The 16742-nt window shown below is 41.2% G+C and overlaps 2 protein-coding genes across 2 annotated transcripts in view; one reads left to right on the top strand and one right to left on the bottom strand.

The window, feature by feature from the left end:
- The window catches only part of LOC146466203 (DNA mismatch repair protein Msh6-like), a 35834-nt gene extending 19092 nt beyond the window's left edge, over positions 1-16742 (bottom strand). The window contains exons 1-11 of the mRNA XM_085127654.1: positions 16269-16742; positions 14032-14320; positions 12801-12897; positions 11978-12102; positions 11037-11341; positions 10232-10286; positions 9435-9473; positions 9073-9132; positions 8821-8895; positions 8303-8379; positions 8112-8170 (exon numbers count right to left, since the gene is read on the bottom strand). Coding sequence (XP_084983780.1) covers positions 8112-8170; positions 8303-8379; positions 8821-8895; positions 9073-9132; positions 9435-9473; positions 10232-10286; positions 11037-11341; positions 11978-12102; positions 12801-12897; positions 14032-14320; positions 16269-16630 — 1543 coding nt within the window. The 5' untranslated portion in view covers positions 16631-16742. The remainder of the gene's footprint in view (positions 1-8111; positions 8171-8302; positions 8380-8820; positions 8896-9072; positions 9133-9434; positions 9474-10231; positions 10287-11036; positions 11342-11977; positions 12103-12800; positions 12898-14031; positions 14321-16268) is intronic.
- On the top strand, positions 449-3334 carry LOC146466204 (uncharacterized). The gene has a single exon (XM_085127638.1). It carries the CDS (start codon positions 449-451, stop codon positions 3332-3334), a length of 2886 nt encoding a protein of 961 aa, XP_084983764.1.

Below are 16742 nucleotides of genomic sequence, written 5' to 3'. Positions count from 1 at the left end.
AATGACTATAATTTGATGGGATTAAAGTGACATCATGTGTTACTGCTGGGCTTCGTGTTTCCCAGCTGGGTCCCCTGCGCAGACATTTAGTTTCGGGCATGCGCATAGGTGGCCTTTAATGTTTACCACGAGGGCCACCGAGTTTTTACCTCAATTTGAAGTTCACTAAGGTTTATTAGTTTTCATGGTTTAAATGGCAGTTAAGTCGACTTTTATGAAGGCCTATTGGTGTAACTAGAATTGCGAGTTTGTCTCACGGTGCCTCGTGTCGAAATAAACGTTGAAATTTACGGCTGGTTTACATTCGCATCTACAGTAAAAACTTGACCTCAAGCATGGTTTGTCGATGGATGTGTGGTTTACAAGGATAAATACGGTTTACTTGGTTTTTCTATTGCAACTTTCACGGATAATTACGGGCATGGAAAACGAAAACATGGAATCTACAATGGCTTATGGTGAAGAAGGAATTTTCAAAGGTTATCGTTCGCGTTCATCTTCAATTGACACGGCTTCGTTTCGCGCCATTTCACCGCTTAACACTCCACCGACGGATGCGGCATCAGAAATACGACTTCATGATTCAGTTAAGGTTCAAGGTTCGCTGAATATGGAGGAGAAATCGACGGAGAATGGTGCCGCGGAGTTAGAATCGGGTGCAAGGAAGAAATTTACAACGGATAAAGGTAAACAGTACGAGATACAAAGGTTAAAAGAGCGTAGAACTGTGGCTCTTCGCCACGTGACTAGGCAGATAAACAAAATGAAGCCTCTTCTTGTTGATCTTAACAATTTTGAGTTTGTGTCATCTGAAACGGAAGGTTTAAACAATTTACTTGTCAAGCTACAAGTTGCTCAGGATAATTTCCTCGAAGTGTTAGAGAATGAATCAGATATTGCCAGTGCTAATTCATGGTATGAAGTTCATGATGGAGATGTGTTTAAGTTTAAACAGTCTGTCTGTGAATATTTGTCTAAAGCGAAAGAGCTTCAGTCTGCTGAATTAAATTCTGCTGCTTCTAACAAGTCTCATCGCTCTAGAAAGTCTAATCACTCTAGACGTTCTAATTTATCTTCACTTTCATCTAATGCGAAATTGATAAAAGCCAAGACTAAGGTGGCAGCCCTAGAAGTTGAGACAGCTTTTCTGAAGGAAAAACAGGCACTGAAAATGGCCGAGGAACAATTGGAGCTTAGGAAAAGTCTAGCTAAGGCAAAGGAAGAAGAAAGGATTTATAAACAAATGAACAGTGAAGAGTGGGTTTCCACACCTACATGTTTACAGTCACAAAAGCTTCCAATATTCCCAGTGTCCAGTCTACTCCCAGCCAACGTTATGAAGGATACAAACATTACCTCCCTGTCAACCCCAGGGTCGGTTGTAACGATGACAACGGCAGCAATGGTGACTAGTTCATCCTCATCAAACGCCATTCCAATTTTAGAACCTGCTTCAAAGTCTCTTCCAGCACATTCTTCTGGCAATCATGTCTCAGGGCACCAGTACCCCACTAAAGCAAATCCTCTTAGTGGATATACTACAGAGCAAACAGGCCCCATTTACACAAGCCCAATGACAGCATGCAGATCAGGAAATTCAGGCTTTGACTTTGAAACCCATGTAGACATTGTGACTCCTGGGTGTGTAGTGAACCCCACTGAAATTCCCACAAGTGCACATATTTCATCAACTCAACCCCATTTCGTAGACGGGCGTGCAGTTGTGTATTCTATCAGAGATCAATCGCAGGGGATCCCACAGACACCCCAACGTGTTTATAGCCCTCGAAGTTGCTCAACAAGTTTGTCTGTTAACTCCTTGGCAGTCCAGAACAATACCTTTCAAGATATTGTAGACATTCAAAGAAAGCAGACGGAATTGTCTCGAATTATGGTTTCCCAGCAAGCAAGGAGCCTTCTTCCATCAACTGAGCCTCCAATGTTTTACGGTGACGCTATGGAATTTCCCGCATTTATGACTGCCTTTGAGTCTTTGATTGAATCGAAGGTTGAAGACTCCTGTGAAAGGCTGTATTTTCTGGGTCAGTACACTTCTGGTAAAGCTAAAGAAGTTATCAATGGTTGTCTTCAGAGAAAATCGGAAGGATCCTACAAAGAAGCCAAGGGACTGCTAAAGAGACAGTTTGGAGATCCATTCAAGATTGCAAATGCCCACATCACCAAACTGTCTTCATGGCAACCAATCAGAGCAAACGATGGCTCAGCTCTCCAAAATTTCTCTATTGCTCTGGACCAAGCAAAGTCTGCCATGAAAGGCATGTCTCACATGGATGATTTGAACACAGCTCATGTACTGCGACAGCTGTGGGAAAAGTTACCAAGGCATCTACGAAGCAAATGGACTGAAAGGAACAATAAGACCAAGATTGAAAAAGGAAGGATAGCTGACTTTGAGGAGTTCTCACAATTTGTCCGCAAACAGGCTGAGCTTGCCACAGATCCTGTATTCTCAGAAGAAAATGTTACCAAACCTCATCATGATGAGAAAGACAAAGGCACTCATGTCAAATTCAGACGAAGGCCACGTAGCAGAGGAAAAGGAACAAGCCTTGCCACGGGATTAAAGCAGGAAGGTAGAAAGGAGCAGTCCACGTCGTGTTCCTTATGCAAAAGGCCTCACAACCTAAATGATTGTGAACAGTTTTTAAAGAAAACTCTAACTGAGCGACGGGAGTTTGTAGTGGAGAGGAAACTTTGCTTTGGTTGCTTTAGTGATCAGCACATTGCCAAAAACTGCAAGGAGCGGCAGACATGTAAGACTTGCAAAAGGCCACACCCCACATCGCTACACGACTATGATTGGGCGAAGAAGATCAGCAACGACAGTGATAATCAACCTGGAGCTGAACCTCGGGTTAGCAGCAACCGCACTGCCATCTGTAACGTCACGGAAGCTGGAGATGTACCTATCAACATGGGTATATTACCAGTTCACTTGTTTCACAAGAGTGATCCAGCAAAGAAGATAAAGGTTTATGCACTGCTAGACAACGCCAGTGGTGGGACGTTTGTGAGTGAGAAGTCAATGAAAGCGCTTGGCATTGAGGGAAATGACACTGACCTTATCCTTACTACGATTCATGGAACGAGCAGTGTTACCACAAAGGCCATTGAAGGATTGGTGGTAGCCAACATTAAAGAAGAGGACGTGATCTTGGACCTACCTAGAACGTTTACGCGGCATGTGATTCCAGCAGACCGCAATGAAATACCTCGACCTGACGTAATCTGCAAGATGTCTCATTTGAAGAAAATCAGTGCAGAGATACCCCCTACATGGCAGACATCGAAGTGGGTCTGCTTATTGGATTGAATTGCCCAGTGCCCTACGTCCAGGAGAAATCGTTTACGGCAAAGATTCAGACCCGTACGCAGTTCGGTCACTCCTCGGATGGTACGTCAACGGGCCCCTCTGTAATCCACAGCCGAGTAGCCAGATTACATGCAACCAAATCAATCTTAGCCCTGAAGATACTATAATTACCCCTCGGGGATATGTAGTCACACAGAGAAAGGTGAAGGAGCGGATAACTCCACAAGCAGTTAGTCAGATGTTTGACTTGGACTTCTCTGAACAAGAAAAGGGGACAGCAATGTCGCGTGAAGACATCAAGTTCTGCGAAACGGTGGAAAGTGGCATCCTTCATCTTCATGACCTGCATTATGAGATGCCCCTCCCATTTAAGCATCAGAACATTCAGCTCCCTAACAACTATGCACAGGCAGAGAAGCGTCTGACTGGCCTAAAAAGGCGTCTGAAGGCCGATGACAGATATTGTGCGGATTACTGCAGTTTTATGGCTGATATCATCTCCAAAGGATATGCTTGCAAGGTGGATGACGAGTTCAAAGATGAAGTTGGAAGAACCTGGTACCTTCCTCATCATGGGATCTATCATCCGCAGAAGTCGAAAGTACGAGTGGTGTTCGATTGTTCAGCCACATTTGAAGGACAGTCCTTGAATGACAAGCTTCTTCAGGGACCGGATCTTACAAGTAACCTCCTTGGCGTGCTAACCAGATTTCGCCAGGAGAACTATGCCTTTATGGCGGACATCGAGAAGATGTTCTTTCAAGTGAGAGTTAGAAAGGAAGATCAAAGTTTCCTCAGATTTTTGTGGTGGCCAAATGGAGACTTGGAGCAGAAAGCCGAAGAGTATTGTATGACTGTGCACCTCTTCGGTGCAGTATCGTCTCCTGCATGTGCCAACTATGCACTTCAGCGTACAGCAGACGAAAACGAAGACAACTATGGAACTGAGGTAGCCAACACCCTTAGAAGGAACTTCTATGTAGATGATGTTCTAAAATCTGCAAGCAGCGAGGACAAAGCTATCGATCTAGTGAAGGACGTCAAGGCAGTTTGCACGAATGGGGGATTTAACTTGACTAAGTTTGTGGGCAACACTGAATGCATCATTAACTCAATTCCTGACGAGCACAGAGCAGAGAATGTGAAGAGCCTTGCACTTGGCCAAGATAAGTTGCCTATTGAAAGAACACTAGGAGTTATTTGGTGCATCGAATCAGATACGTTCAACTTCAGGATTGAACTTAAGGATAAGCCTTGCACACGTAGAGGCATCCTTTCAACGATTAGTTCTATCTACGATCCCTTAGGTTTCATTGCTCCGGTAGTACTTGTTGGAAAGAAGATATTACAAGACATCTGTCAGTCTAACAGCTGGGATGAACCCGTTGACGATGCAACCAAAAGCAGATGGGAAAAATGGCGGAATGAACTTTGCTTACTTGAAAGTTTAAAAGTGCCAAGAAGTTTCAAACCCGCAGAATTCGGAAAGATTGTGTCGGCACAGCTCCACTGTATGTCCGATGCTTCGACGTGTGGGTATGGACAGTGCTCGTATTTGAGACTTGAAGACGAGAGCGGGAAGGTACATGTGTCGTTTGTTATGGGAAAGGCCCGCGTAACACCGAAGAAGATAGTCAGTATCCCGAGATTGGAATTGGCCACTGCCACAATTTCTGTCAATATTGGTGACAAGTTAAAGGATGAATTGGAGTATGAGGGCATAAAGGACTACTACTGGACGGACAGTAAAGTCGTTTTAGGCTTTATAAGTAATGAATCTCGTCGTTTTCATACCTACGTAGCTAACAGAGTTCAGCTTATCCACGAGCACACTACTCCTTCACAATGGCACTATGTGGAAACTGCATTGAATACTGCTGACGAAGGGTCGAGAGGTATGTCTCCAAAGGACTTTGTTGAGAAGGCGGCATGGATCACGGGTCCTGACTTCCTGAAAGAACCTGCAAAGAGCTGGCTGAAGGAAGAAATGTATGAAGACCACGTCGATCCAGATTCCCCTGAAGTAAAAAATGTCAAGGTTAACATTAGCACGGTGAAAGAGAGCAGTGATATTGTCAAGAGACTTCGACGATTCTCCAGTTGGTTTAAAGCAAAGATGGCTGTAGCACTTTGCCTGAAAAAGAGACATCTGAGAGATAGAGTCCTAGCCAAGAGAAAAGTGTCCAGCGGTTTGGAATCTGATGAAGGACCTGCCGGACGTAAGGATGTCAATTCTACAAGAGTCAACGTAGCTGACTTAGAAGAAGCAGAAATGGAGATCATAAAGCACGTACAAAGAAATGAGTTCCCGTCAGAAATTAAAAGTCTGCAAGACGTTAAAGAGAAAGTTGTCTACGGTAGTCGTAAGTCAGACAAAGAAAAGAAAGCCCTGTTTAAGAAGACAAGTTCCCTCCGCATGTTGGATCCAGTTCTAGACAGTGATGGTGTTATGAGAGTTGGTGGAAGAATACGGAAGGCCAATCTGCCCCCCACTCTAAAGAACCCTGTGATCCTACCAAAGTCAAGCCACATTAGTTCACTGATTATCAGCCATGTTCATGAAAGAACACATCATAGCGGAAGAGGGATAACTCTGAACGAGCTTCGTTCCTGTGGCTATTGGATTGTTAGCGGAAATGCGATGGTCAGACAGTTTATTTCTAAATGTGTAACATGTCGTCACCTTCGAGGGACCCAAGGAGAACAGAAAATGGCAGATTTGCCAAAGTCGCGCGTAGAGCCAACACCACCCTTTACCTATTGTGGGGTCGACTACTTTGGCCCTTGGCACGTCCAGCGAGGAAGATCTGTCGTGAAGAGATACGGAGCCTTGTTTACTTGCTTAGCAAGTAGAGCAGTACACATAGAGGTGGCGGATTCTTTGGAAACGGATTCGTTTATAAATGCACTCAGACGTTTCATCTGTAGACGGGGATCGGTTAGGGAAATCCGCTGCGATAGAGGAACGAATTTCATTGGTGCAGAAGCAGAACTCAAGAAAGCTATTGAAGAAATGGATGACCAGGAGATCAAAGCGGAACTCCTTAAGAAAAGCATTGATTGGATTAAAAACCCTGCATCTGCTAGCAATTTTGGTGGTGTCTGGGAAAGACAAATCAGGTCAATCAGAAATGTCATGAATGGTCTCATCAGAGAACATGGTAGTCGGCTGGACGAAGACTCGTTAAGGACCTTCCTTTGCGAAGCCGAATACACGATCAACAACAGACCTCTGACGGTGGAGACCCTCAGCGACCCACATTCTGCACCACCATTATCACCAAGTATGCTGCTTACAGGAAAGACAAGACTTGTGCTGCCCCCGCCTGGAGAATTCAAGAGAGAAGACCTGTACTGCAGAAAGATGTGGCGGCGTACACAGCATATGGCTCAAGAATTCTGGTCAAGATGGTGTAAAGAATATCTGCAGCAGTTACAAGCAAGAAACAAGTGGATTCGGCCACGAAGAAATTTTCAGGTCGGAGATGTTGTGTTGTTGAAAGAAAACCAGTCTCCTAGAAACAGATGGCCCATGGCTAAAGTGGTGGAAACTCACCCTGATGATCAGGACCAAGTACGTTCGGTGACAGTGTTGACAAGTAATGGATCCAGACTGGAAAGACCTGTTAATAAGCTTGTGCTGCTCGTAGAAGCGTGAGAGACCGGGATTCCCCGACGAGGAGCCTGAGGAGCCAGAACTTTGTTAAGAAAGAGATTTACAGTGAAAGAAACTTTAAGTGTTTTCACTAAGCATGGAACATTGACATTGTGTTTGCTAAAGATTAGTTCCTTTTTGTAGAAAATGTTGGACATTTTGGGGAGCCATGTTACTGCTGGGCTTCGTGTTTCCCAGCTGGGTTCCCTGCGCAGACATTTAGTTTCGGGCATGCGCATAGGTGGCCTTTAATGTTTACCACGAGGGCCACCGAGTTTTTACCTCAATTTGAAGTTCACTAAGGTTTATTAGTTTTCATGGTTTAAATGGCAGTTAAGTCGACTTTTATGAAGGCCTATTGGTGTAACTAGAATTGCGAGTTTGTCTCACGGTGCCTCGTGTCGAAATAAACGTTGAAATTTACGGCTGGTTTACATTCGCATCTACATCATGTATATGTTTTGGTTTAAAATTTTTCAAAGCAGTTTAATTTTTATTTGCCTTTGTGCAGTATTTGTTATCATAATCTGAGACAAAGGGAAACAAAAATCAAACTGGCTCAAAAATTTTCAAACCAAAAAAGAGAAATTTTGACCATAACATACACACAGAAAAATTACTACACTGTCACGTAAACAAGAGGAAGGGTATTTGCAAGCCAGGGTTGTCACCAAGGGTCCAAATTAATGGGTAGGTTTTAAGTACAACATTGAGTTTAAATAAACAAATGGCTCCCAGGTCAAATTGCAATTTGAAAATGTTGGTTTTGTGGAGGGAGGAAAACCAGACAACCCAGAGAAAAACCCTCCGAGCAGGGATGACAACAACAAAAAAAAAATAATGACGTCACCGGGAATCAAACCAGGGCCACATTGGTGGGAGGCGAGTGCTCACCACTGCGCCATCCCTGCTCCCCCTGAAAAATGTTTGACCACCAAAACCATAATTTATTACATGTATGTAATAGATGTATGACCATTATATGCATTTTCTCAAAAAATTAAGCAGCTTAAGAGTCAAGTGTCTGTTGCTCAGTAACCTGCCAGAGTACACATTAACCAAAACCTCATGCAACCATCAGACATGCCAACAAGAAGAATGAAATCTGAAAAGTAGCCATACTTTTCTTGCATCTTTCTTTCATCATTTCTGGTGTCTCTGTTTGTTCCACTCTTGCCACTCTATAATCAACGGTAAAATACTGGTTTGTTATTCAGACGATATGAAGAGTTATTAAGAGTGCTCAACATGTCATCAAATAACAATAAGAATAAATTGAAAATGATTTTTAATTAAATTAACTTCATGCTTACTTGTATCCCTTTTGTATCAAAGTGTCAGAATAGCGACCAAATGCAATTTCAGGAAAACCTGCATGAGCAAAATTACCCTGAAAAAAAAAATCATAACCATCATCATCATCATCATCATCATCATCATCATCAGCTTCATCCATCCTTATTATTGTCACCTCCATCACCATCATCATCGTCGTCATCACCTTCCACCATACTTTTCCATCACCAATATCGACAACCACACTGCCAGTAACCAACAAGTTATCATATTACATTCGAGCCTCCCATACGCGGCCACCCTCGGAACCAGAAAAAGTGTCTGCTCAGGAGAGGTGTTGGCTTATGGGAGGTTGAAAATGTAGTGTTTGTATGTAGCTGAGAACATGACCAAGTGTCTGCTTAAAAGAGGTGTACCCCAACAGGAGGTGTCCACTAACAGAGGTTTGACTGTATCAACAAGAAATTTGTCACTGATTCATTAGTTGTATGCCCTTCACCCAGTGGACCATGCAGTATAAGGATTAAGTGTATACCTTCATATAAATTAATCCAAGCTCCTTCACACCAACTGTAGCATCCATGTTGTACAATTCATAGAACTTGCCAACCTGATAAAGATGCAAAAACAAACATATCAGGGACACTTTGATTCGCAGAAAGATGAAGACAAGTTCAGACTGTTGTGGCAAAAAACTCCACCCGAGCATACTTACGCTGAAGTCAAATAATGTACAAGGCATCACATCACCACAGCTCAGTTTCACATATTAAATAATTAATTATACCTTAAAGAAAAGGATAGTGTCAAAGTTTTCAGTCTTCAGTTGCCACCATTGTTTCATTGCCTGCAAAAACAACCAAAAATGGTTAATTTTTTTGTACAACTTTTCCACATATCATTCCCTTAATCCTTTAACCCCCAATATCAAAGAACAAATTCTCCTATTTTGTCCCCAAACTTTTCTTATAAGAGTAGTAGGGAGAAGTTATTAAAATATCAAGAAAATTCACCTTGGGTGATCATATCGTTAATTCTCATGACCTCAGGGTTTGAATAAGCCTTGATATTACCAGGAGAAATTTGAAGCTGATCACGGTTAGGGCTTAAAATGGTTAAAACAAACAAACAAACAAAAAGCAGACTTACAGGAGTGACTTCTTTGGAGTTTAAAAACGATGGAGGAACCTGGAATGTCAAGAGAAGAAATTCAGAAACTTAGGTGCTCACAGTATATTGATTTGTATATTTTTTACTAATTTGTTTATGTTCCTCATTTCATCTAAATCTACTGTAAATCTAAATCTTAACCAAAACCACGCCAAACCTCCTTAACAGGTTAACTTATCTACCATAGGGAAATGATCAGTAGATATTCAGTCACAGCAGCGGCTTTTGCTTATTAATTTATTGAAGTCTAGGTCCCATATAAGGGAGCTAGGACTTGAAGCATTCAACTGATTCAGTTTTGGCTTTCAGGCTGCCTGCTCAGCAAGTTCTCTTGTGTAGTGCATGCATCAGTCAGCTGCAAGTACTTAAGTAAAATGTTTTGGGTTTTTTTGGCTACTTCTCTTATGTTTTTAAAACTGAAAATATTTCATCTGTGATGAGGTGGTTCTTATTATACTTTCAAGTTGAAGCTTTGTTTGTGGTTTTTATGATTTCCACAAATTAGCGAATATTCTATTAATCATATCCTTACTGAATGGTACTCCACACAGTCCAATTAAATGGCAGGTATTATTTGTACCTAAAATGAATATATTAATCCAAGGGGTGCCTGGAAAAAAGCCCATAAAAGTGACTTCTGAAAAATTGCTAGATTCTCCTTCTAGATTGCCTTGTATTCGCTTGTAACACAAAAGGAGAATTTGACCTTACATCAAAAGTCACTTAGAGCCGAAAAATTTGCGTGCGCTGGAACACTTCAATAATGTATTTATTACCAGTAAAGTTCTTGGATCATAATCAGGATGTGACATTGGTCTGCCATGCTTGTCTCTGTAATAAATCATACAAAAAAACATTCAACACAAAGCTTGCTTATCATGTGAAAAAAAAAAAAGATTAACTAATTAAAAGCAAATTAATAAAGGCGTGTTAGGGATTTTATAGCGGTTACCAGTATCAAGTGACCTACCACCCTCACGAGTCGGATAAAGTTGCATTTTGGTGGACATCAATGAAAGAAAAGCCATTGATGAGATTCCAAGGCAACCCGGTAAGAAACTGAGCATTTTAGTTTGCAAAGAGAAGGTAAAACTTATATTGTTTAAATTTATTTCCGAGCCAGATCAAGTGACAAGAAAACTAAGGTATATTTGAATTAATATTTTTAAATTTTACTGCACATGATAATTTGTTAACTCGCACACATCACTGATTTTGCAAATTATATTACATGCAGTGATTTAAGATTTGTTGTTCAAAAAATACGGTATCCTCTACATGATGCCCTTTCTTTTAGATAAACTGGCTAGGAAATCAACTTTGATAAAGGTTACCATCTGCTAGCAGATGGTTCATTTGGTCTTTTGTGCGGTTCCAGAAAATATCCATAACCACCCCACGGAAGGTCCTTGGAAATTCTGAGGGGGTGGGAGGGGGTATCAAAAGCCAAAATGGTTAAAGGAAAGAATGGAGTTAAACTGGTAATTCCAGAGGGGTGGGGAGGGGCTGAAACCAAAAATACCTTCTGTGGGGATGTATGGATATTTTCTGCAACAACACAAACTAAGATGTACTGTCTACCTTCTCTTGTCTTCCTTTAACCATTCCAGCTTTTCATGTTTATAAGTAGCCACCCCATCCTCATTATCAGCATTTGAGCTGGGAGCAGGTGATGAAGTCATCTGGAATCTTGCCAGAGATTCTACAGCTTTACTGGCAGAACTGGATACCTTGTTTGCTAATGACCCTAGCAGTAATGATGGTGAGGATGTACTCAACATGGATGCCTTACTAGTGACTGGGGTGCAGGGCGTGGAAGGCTTGCGATTCTTTACTTTCTGTTGTTGAGGAGTAGATGCACTTCCTCTTTTGCGTTTACGGGATGGCTACGGAAAATAAATATATAAATAAAATAAAGACAATTTAGAAAACTTGAAAAAGTCTTAAGCCTATCTAGCCTGGACTATTTTTTATCTTCTGGGGCCAGGAGGGGAAGGGAGGGATCCCCTGCCTCCCCCTCCCCCCTTTTATAGCTTCACAAGTATAAAAGCCATGACAATGAGGCTTTTAGGATAGATAGTGCATCCAAAGACATTTCCTTTGAGGTTCATAACAGGAAGTGATGATGTCATATGACATGGCAATTACATTATTTTATTTCTTGATTGCCAAATGGAAGCCATCTACGATCTCTCATCTTGGATTTCTGGATTTCCCCAAAACTTCAGGAAAGTGCTGAGAGCAAGAAAAGAAATTTTTCTTCATTTTAAAATAGAATTCCTATTTTCTGAAAAAGGCTATCAAAATTGGTTGCCATGGTAACATCAAAGTCAATGAACACTAATTCTTAAAAAGTCTGATTGCATTTGCCCAAATCTTAAAAAACTTTCAGAATCTTCACCAGGTTTTCACTGGCTAAAGAGCAACAAATTAAGGTAATTAAAAGCTCTCGCCATATGGCCAGCTGTGGCCCAATCATGACTTAACTACCGTTAAAACCTCAGTTCCTAATGAGCTATAACCTTCTCAGTATCTTCTTCAATGTCTTCCTCTGACTGGACATCATCTGCCAACTCATTTTCGTCAACTCCGCTACTACAGCTGTCATCTTCGTCATCATCATCATCACCATCAGGTTTGTATTCATCTGAAAGTTCCCAAGAAAAGTGTGGTGTAATAAACATTTGTTTTCTTGCAAAGGAAAACATCAAAGACTTCTTTAAGGGAACTAAGGTAGTTAATTTTAATAACAGTTAAGAAGCTTAAAGTCACATTGCAACAATGCAAACCTAAAAATGATGCTCTAGTTTTTGTTAAGTCACTATTAATATGAGTGCATTGAAACTATTTACATTGCATAAGTGTCTTTGGTCATGGTTGCGGAGGATGGAAATGGATTACAACTTGAAATAATTGGCCAAGTTTTTCATCCTTTCCTTGTGTCTTGGTAAAACCAATAAAAGTTATTATGGTTTACTTTGAAATTACGGTATATGATTATGATTATGGTGTGTTCTGAGATTATAGCAGGTGAATTTTCAACTGAAGGTCCATGGAAAAAGGCCCTAAGAGACTGTTGATCTCATGTCAAATTCTCCCCCTCCTTACAAGGAAATGCAAGGTAATTTGGAAGGAGAATCAAGCAGTTTATCAGAAGTCACTGAGTCCCTTATTTCCCAGGCAAACAGTAGGATGGCTGGACCCCTGTCTGGCCCGTTTCATGCCATATTATATTACATGTTAAATTTAGCACCATGTACAATGTATTAGTAACACTTGGCAATGATGCCTTGATAATTTCCTCACAGTTTCCCTTTAGCCGGTTTGAGTTTGTCACTAACATACCCTCCGAGTCTCCCTCAGAGCCAGACTCAATGACTCGTCTTTTCTTCACTCTGTTGTTCTTTGATGCAGCTTTTCGTCTGGGACGTTTGCTGTTATACTGAAAACAAACAAATGCATTCCACATTAACTACTGAGAGTTTAACATACCTGTGACTGTACCTAACAACTGCATTGCCAAGCCTGAAGACATCCAGGAGTTTCCAGTATTGGCAGCCAGTTCCTAGATGAAGACCGCTCCTGTGGCTGGCAAACCCTGGCAACCCAGCCATAAGCCCCCACACAGTAAAGAAGAAAGGCACCCATTACGCTGATAAAAACAATTGAAAGGGAGGCGAGGAAGGGGAGAATACCCTTTTAGGACGTGTAAATCTACTCAACAAACGCTCACTTTTCCCGCTACAAAACACCTTTCAATCCAACATCACCTGGCATCCTGGTGCAAGCGCACATTGTAAACACCACTGACCATAACTGGCACACTGGAGCTCAAGTTAACTCCGTTAAATTGCATTTAACTGTATTAATTTATGAGGTACTGTGGAAATGGAACGAGTTGCCAGCTGACAGATAAACCTTTTTTATCTCTATCAGTATCTTGTTTTTCTCACAACCCACATTGACAGTCCTCCTACCAGTTCAATCCACTTTTAGTATAAATCTACTAGTGTTCTATCACGAATGCCGTTCTCTGATTGGCTATGCTACTCGCTATCTATTTTGTGATGGATAATGAGTAGCGGCTTTCAACAAAATGGTGGCCGCTTCCTCGCGTTTTTGAAGTGTCTGCGATGAGGATATAGGTAATTTGTAACTTGTTTAGTTTTGAACGACTAGTAGATTCGCTATTGATTTCTATGCATGATAGCTGATTCGGGCTGCGCCCTCATCAGCTATCACGCGATAGAAATCTCAAGCTCATTATCTAATCGTTAATTGTTGTCACACAAAGAATGTTGCTGTTAATTAAGTTTTCCTACAGTAGTACTAAAAAGATATGGCTGCAGAGAAAAAAATCCACCTCTTGTATAGAATTTGGTGCTGTCTTTTCCAGGTGTGTTTTTGTGTATGCTGTAGATCACCACCAACTTACAGCAAAGCAGTCACATTGATACAACGTCCACTTTCCCAGGCTACCTTTGACAAACCTGGAAAGTGTTCCTAGCTTTCTTGCTCTTACACTAGCTATCCACTTACCCCTGTTTCCTCTCTATATCTACAGTACGTACTGTACCTTTCTTCCTGTCACTTCATCATCGTCGTCATCAATATCCTTGTTTGGGCTATCATCACTGTTCTTCCGTTTGTGCTTATTTATCTCTTTACTTGGGCGCTCGTCCTCTGATTGCATTGTTTGGTTACTGTTTTCAACTGAATCTTCCTCGTCTGAAGGCATGCAATTTACAAGTTCTTTTCTCTTTTCTTTTGAAAGTGGTAAGGCTTCCTCTGCTTGTTGTATGGCCTTTTTAACTGTAGCATCCACTACATGATTGTTGAATCTTTTTACAAATGGTTTCACTTGCCTAAAAATAATTATGCAAATATAAATTACAGAATGACAAATCCTTATTAATTTTTACAAAATTTTAACCAACATGTTTTTCTCCCACCAACTCACAAATATCATTTCATCTTGGCTTCTATTCCCTCCTTTCCCAGTTCCCATAACATTTTTGTTGCATCCTCACCCTCCGCACCCCCACAGATTTAATTGACCACTGTGTTGAGCTGTGCATCCAGGCCTGTACCTTGATGGAGACATGAAAGCGACTAGGTTGCAAGCTTGTCAGAAATTTTGACAAGGAAATTTTGCTTCTTAAAGGCCAGAGCGGTGCTACAGTCGAACCTCGATTATCCGGACTATTCGATTATCCGGACTTTTTTCTCTGGTCCCAATTTTCTCATGAATATTAATTAATTAGTTGAGATGTTTTGAACTCAAAGTCACAAAAAGCCCAATAATCCTTTCAAAAGACTGTTGAAACAGCGTATTATCCTGTGCACTTTTCAAAATTCGCAAGCGTGACGAGACAAAGAAATATTCTGATGCATTCAGCTGATATCTGATTGGCTCAATTGTTTTGTGGCCACAGGAATTTCATGCTTGATTAGTTCCTTCTGCGTGGGACCGATCGTAAACTCAAATAAAAAACATGTCTACAAAGCGAAAGCAAGCCGTTCTATCGATTAAAGATAAGCAGATAATTATTTCAGGTTTGGATAAAGAAGAAAAAAGAACAAATTTAGCTCAAGAATTTGGCATCAAAAAGCAGTAGATCTCTGACATACGGAAGAACAAAGACAAGATCCTAAAATTTACTGACAGCATTGAGAAGGGCGAAGGATTGAAACTAAAGTCCCTGAAGCTGGCCGATGATGAGCAGTTGGATAAAGCCCTGTACGCCTAGTTTATTCAACAAAGATCTACTGGGAAACCGATTTCATATTTAAAATCATGTTTTCTTAGCTGTAACCTATTGTTTACATTTCTATCTCATTAATATTCATATTTTCGATTATCTGGACTCTCGATTATCCGGACTATTTACCGCGATCCGGACGAGTCCAGATAATCGAGGTTCGACTGTACTTAGACGACCTCATAAGTCACATAAAAAAGTTCTTTGTAGCGACCGAGAAAAAGCGAGCAAAGCAAGCTTCAACGAGGTCGCGCAGTGACCGAAAGGCATAACTAACCAAGAAAAAAAATTTAAACGACTTTTAGAAAGTCTAGGTGCTACTAAATCCCTTTGTAGGTGACCCAGTTGGCCACGATCATGTATCTTATCGATCACTTTCAGCGCATTCCCATGATCTCCTTTCTTCTTCTGAGCAACAAATCGCTCACCAACTTCAACAGCAAATGGGCATTCGTGGTACCATTTTTAAAACTACAACCTGGTAGATAGTCAAAACAACCACATATTTTCTGGGGGGTTTTTTGTGCAAAAGCCGGGGTTAAAGTAACCACACACATACGAGACCACAATGGAACAAACTTAACAAAATTATTAATCAAAAATTGATTGAAAAAATAAAACAGCTTGACAGCAAAAGGATAGTCAATAATAATCAATGGTAATCAATAGAAATCAATAGCAATTTTAGAGGACTGAAGCTTGCGACTACCGATTGGTCCTTGATTGCCCAATCGCAATTAACTAATAATTAGTTAATTATTGTCATCGATTGTTATCGATTGATCGATTGAATTTCCGATGATCGATTGTCATCGATTGATTACGCCGGTCTTATAGGTGAATACACTGGTCAATTCAAAACTTCAACATTAAATTCCCCACCTTGAGGTATGCTCGTGAAGGTACGGTTTCATTTGATCGACGCAAAATACAGTCCAAAAGGATATAAGCACTCCACAATAAACTGAACTAAATATCTAACAAAGGCAAATGGAAATGTAGCTAATTACAGCTAACGCAATGTACAAGATACTTCGTCTGGACAGCTCACCTTCGCTTCACCCAAGCTCGACTCGGTGGTTCTCCAAAAAACTGCACATGACACTTATCCTTTTGCTGAAACACGCCTTGTGTAGGATGATTACAAACCAAACTAGGCCACCAAGGGTGTCCCTCGAGTTTCGCCCAGAGAATATCATAGAGTTCAATCCGCGGAGAGCATTCCTCGCTCTTGCTCGATTTATCTGTCGTTCTTTCCTTTATTCTCGTTTTCTCTTCGTTGATTGGCGTAAAACCCTGCGCTTCTTCTTTCGGAGAATGGTTCTTCTTTTTCTCGGCTGTCTCGCCGCATATTGGCGAAGAAGGCTTCTTAGACTTCGGCGTTTTTGTGAAGTAGGAGAAGAGAGTCGACATGTTTATGTCTTCGATCGATCGACTCACGAGAATTTTCCCGCGTTTCTTCCCAGGGTACTGCGCATGTTCAGTTCAATCAATTCGTACCCAGATCCCGCGCTGTAAGAACACG

This window comes from Pavona decussata, unplaced genomic scaffold (genome assembly GCF_977016875.1).
Source record: "Pavona decussata unplaced genomic scaffold, jaPavDecu1.1 SCAFFOLD_150, whole genome shotgun sequence".
NCBI classification, from domain to species: Eukaryota; Metazoa; Cnidaria; class Anthozoa; order Scleractinia; family Agariciidae; genus Pavona; species Pavona decussata.
Note: the sequence above shows the minus strand (reverse complement) of the source record. Positions and strands in the feature narration are given on the sequence as shown.

What these genes read in the sequence shown, in the direction of transcription:
- LOC146466204 (XM_085127638.1), top strand. Translation starts at nt 449, where the DNA reads ATGGCTTATGGTGAAGAAGGAATTTTCAAAGGTTATCGTTCGCGTTCA.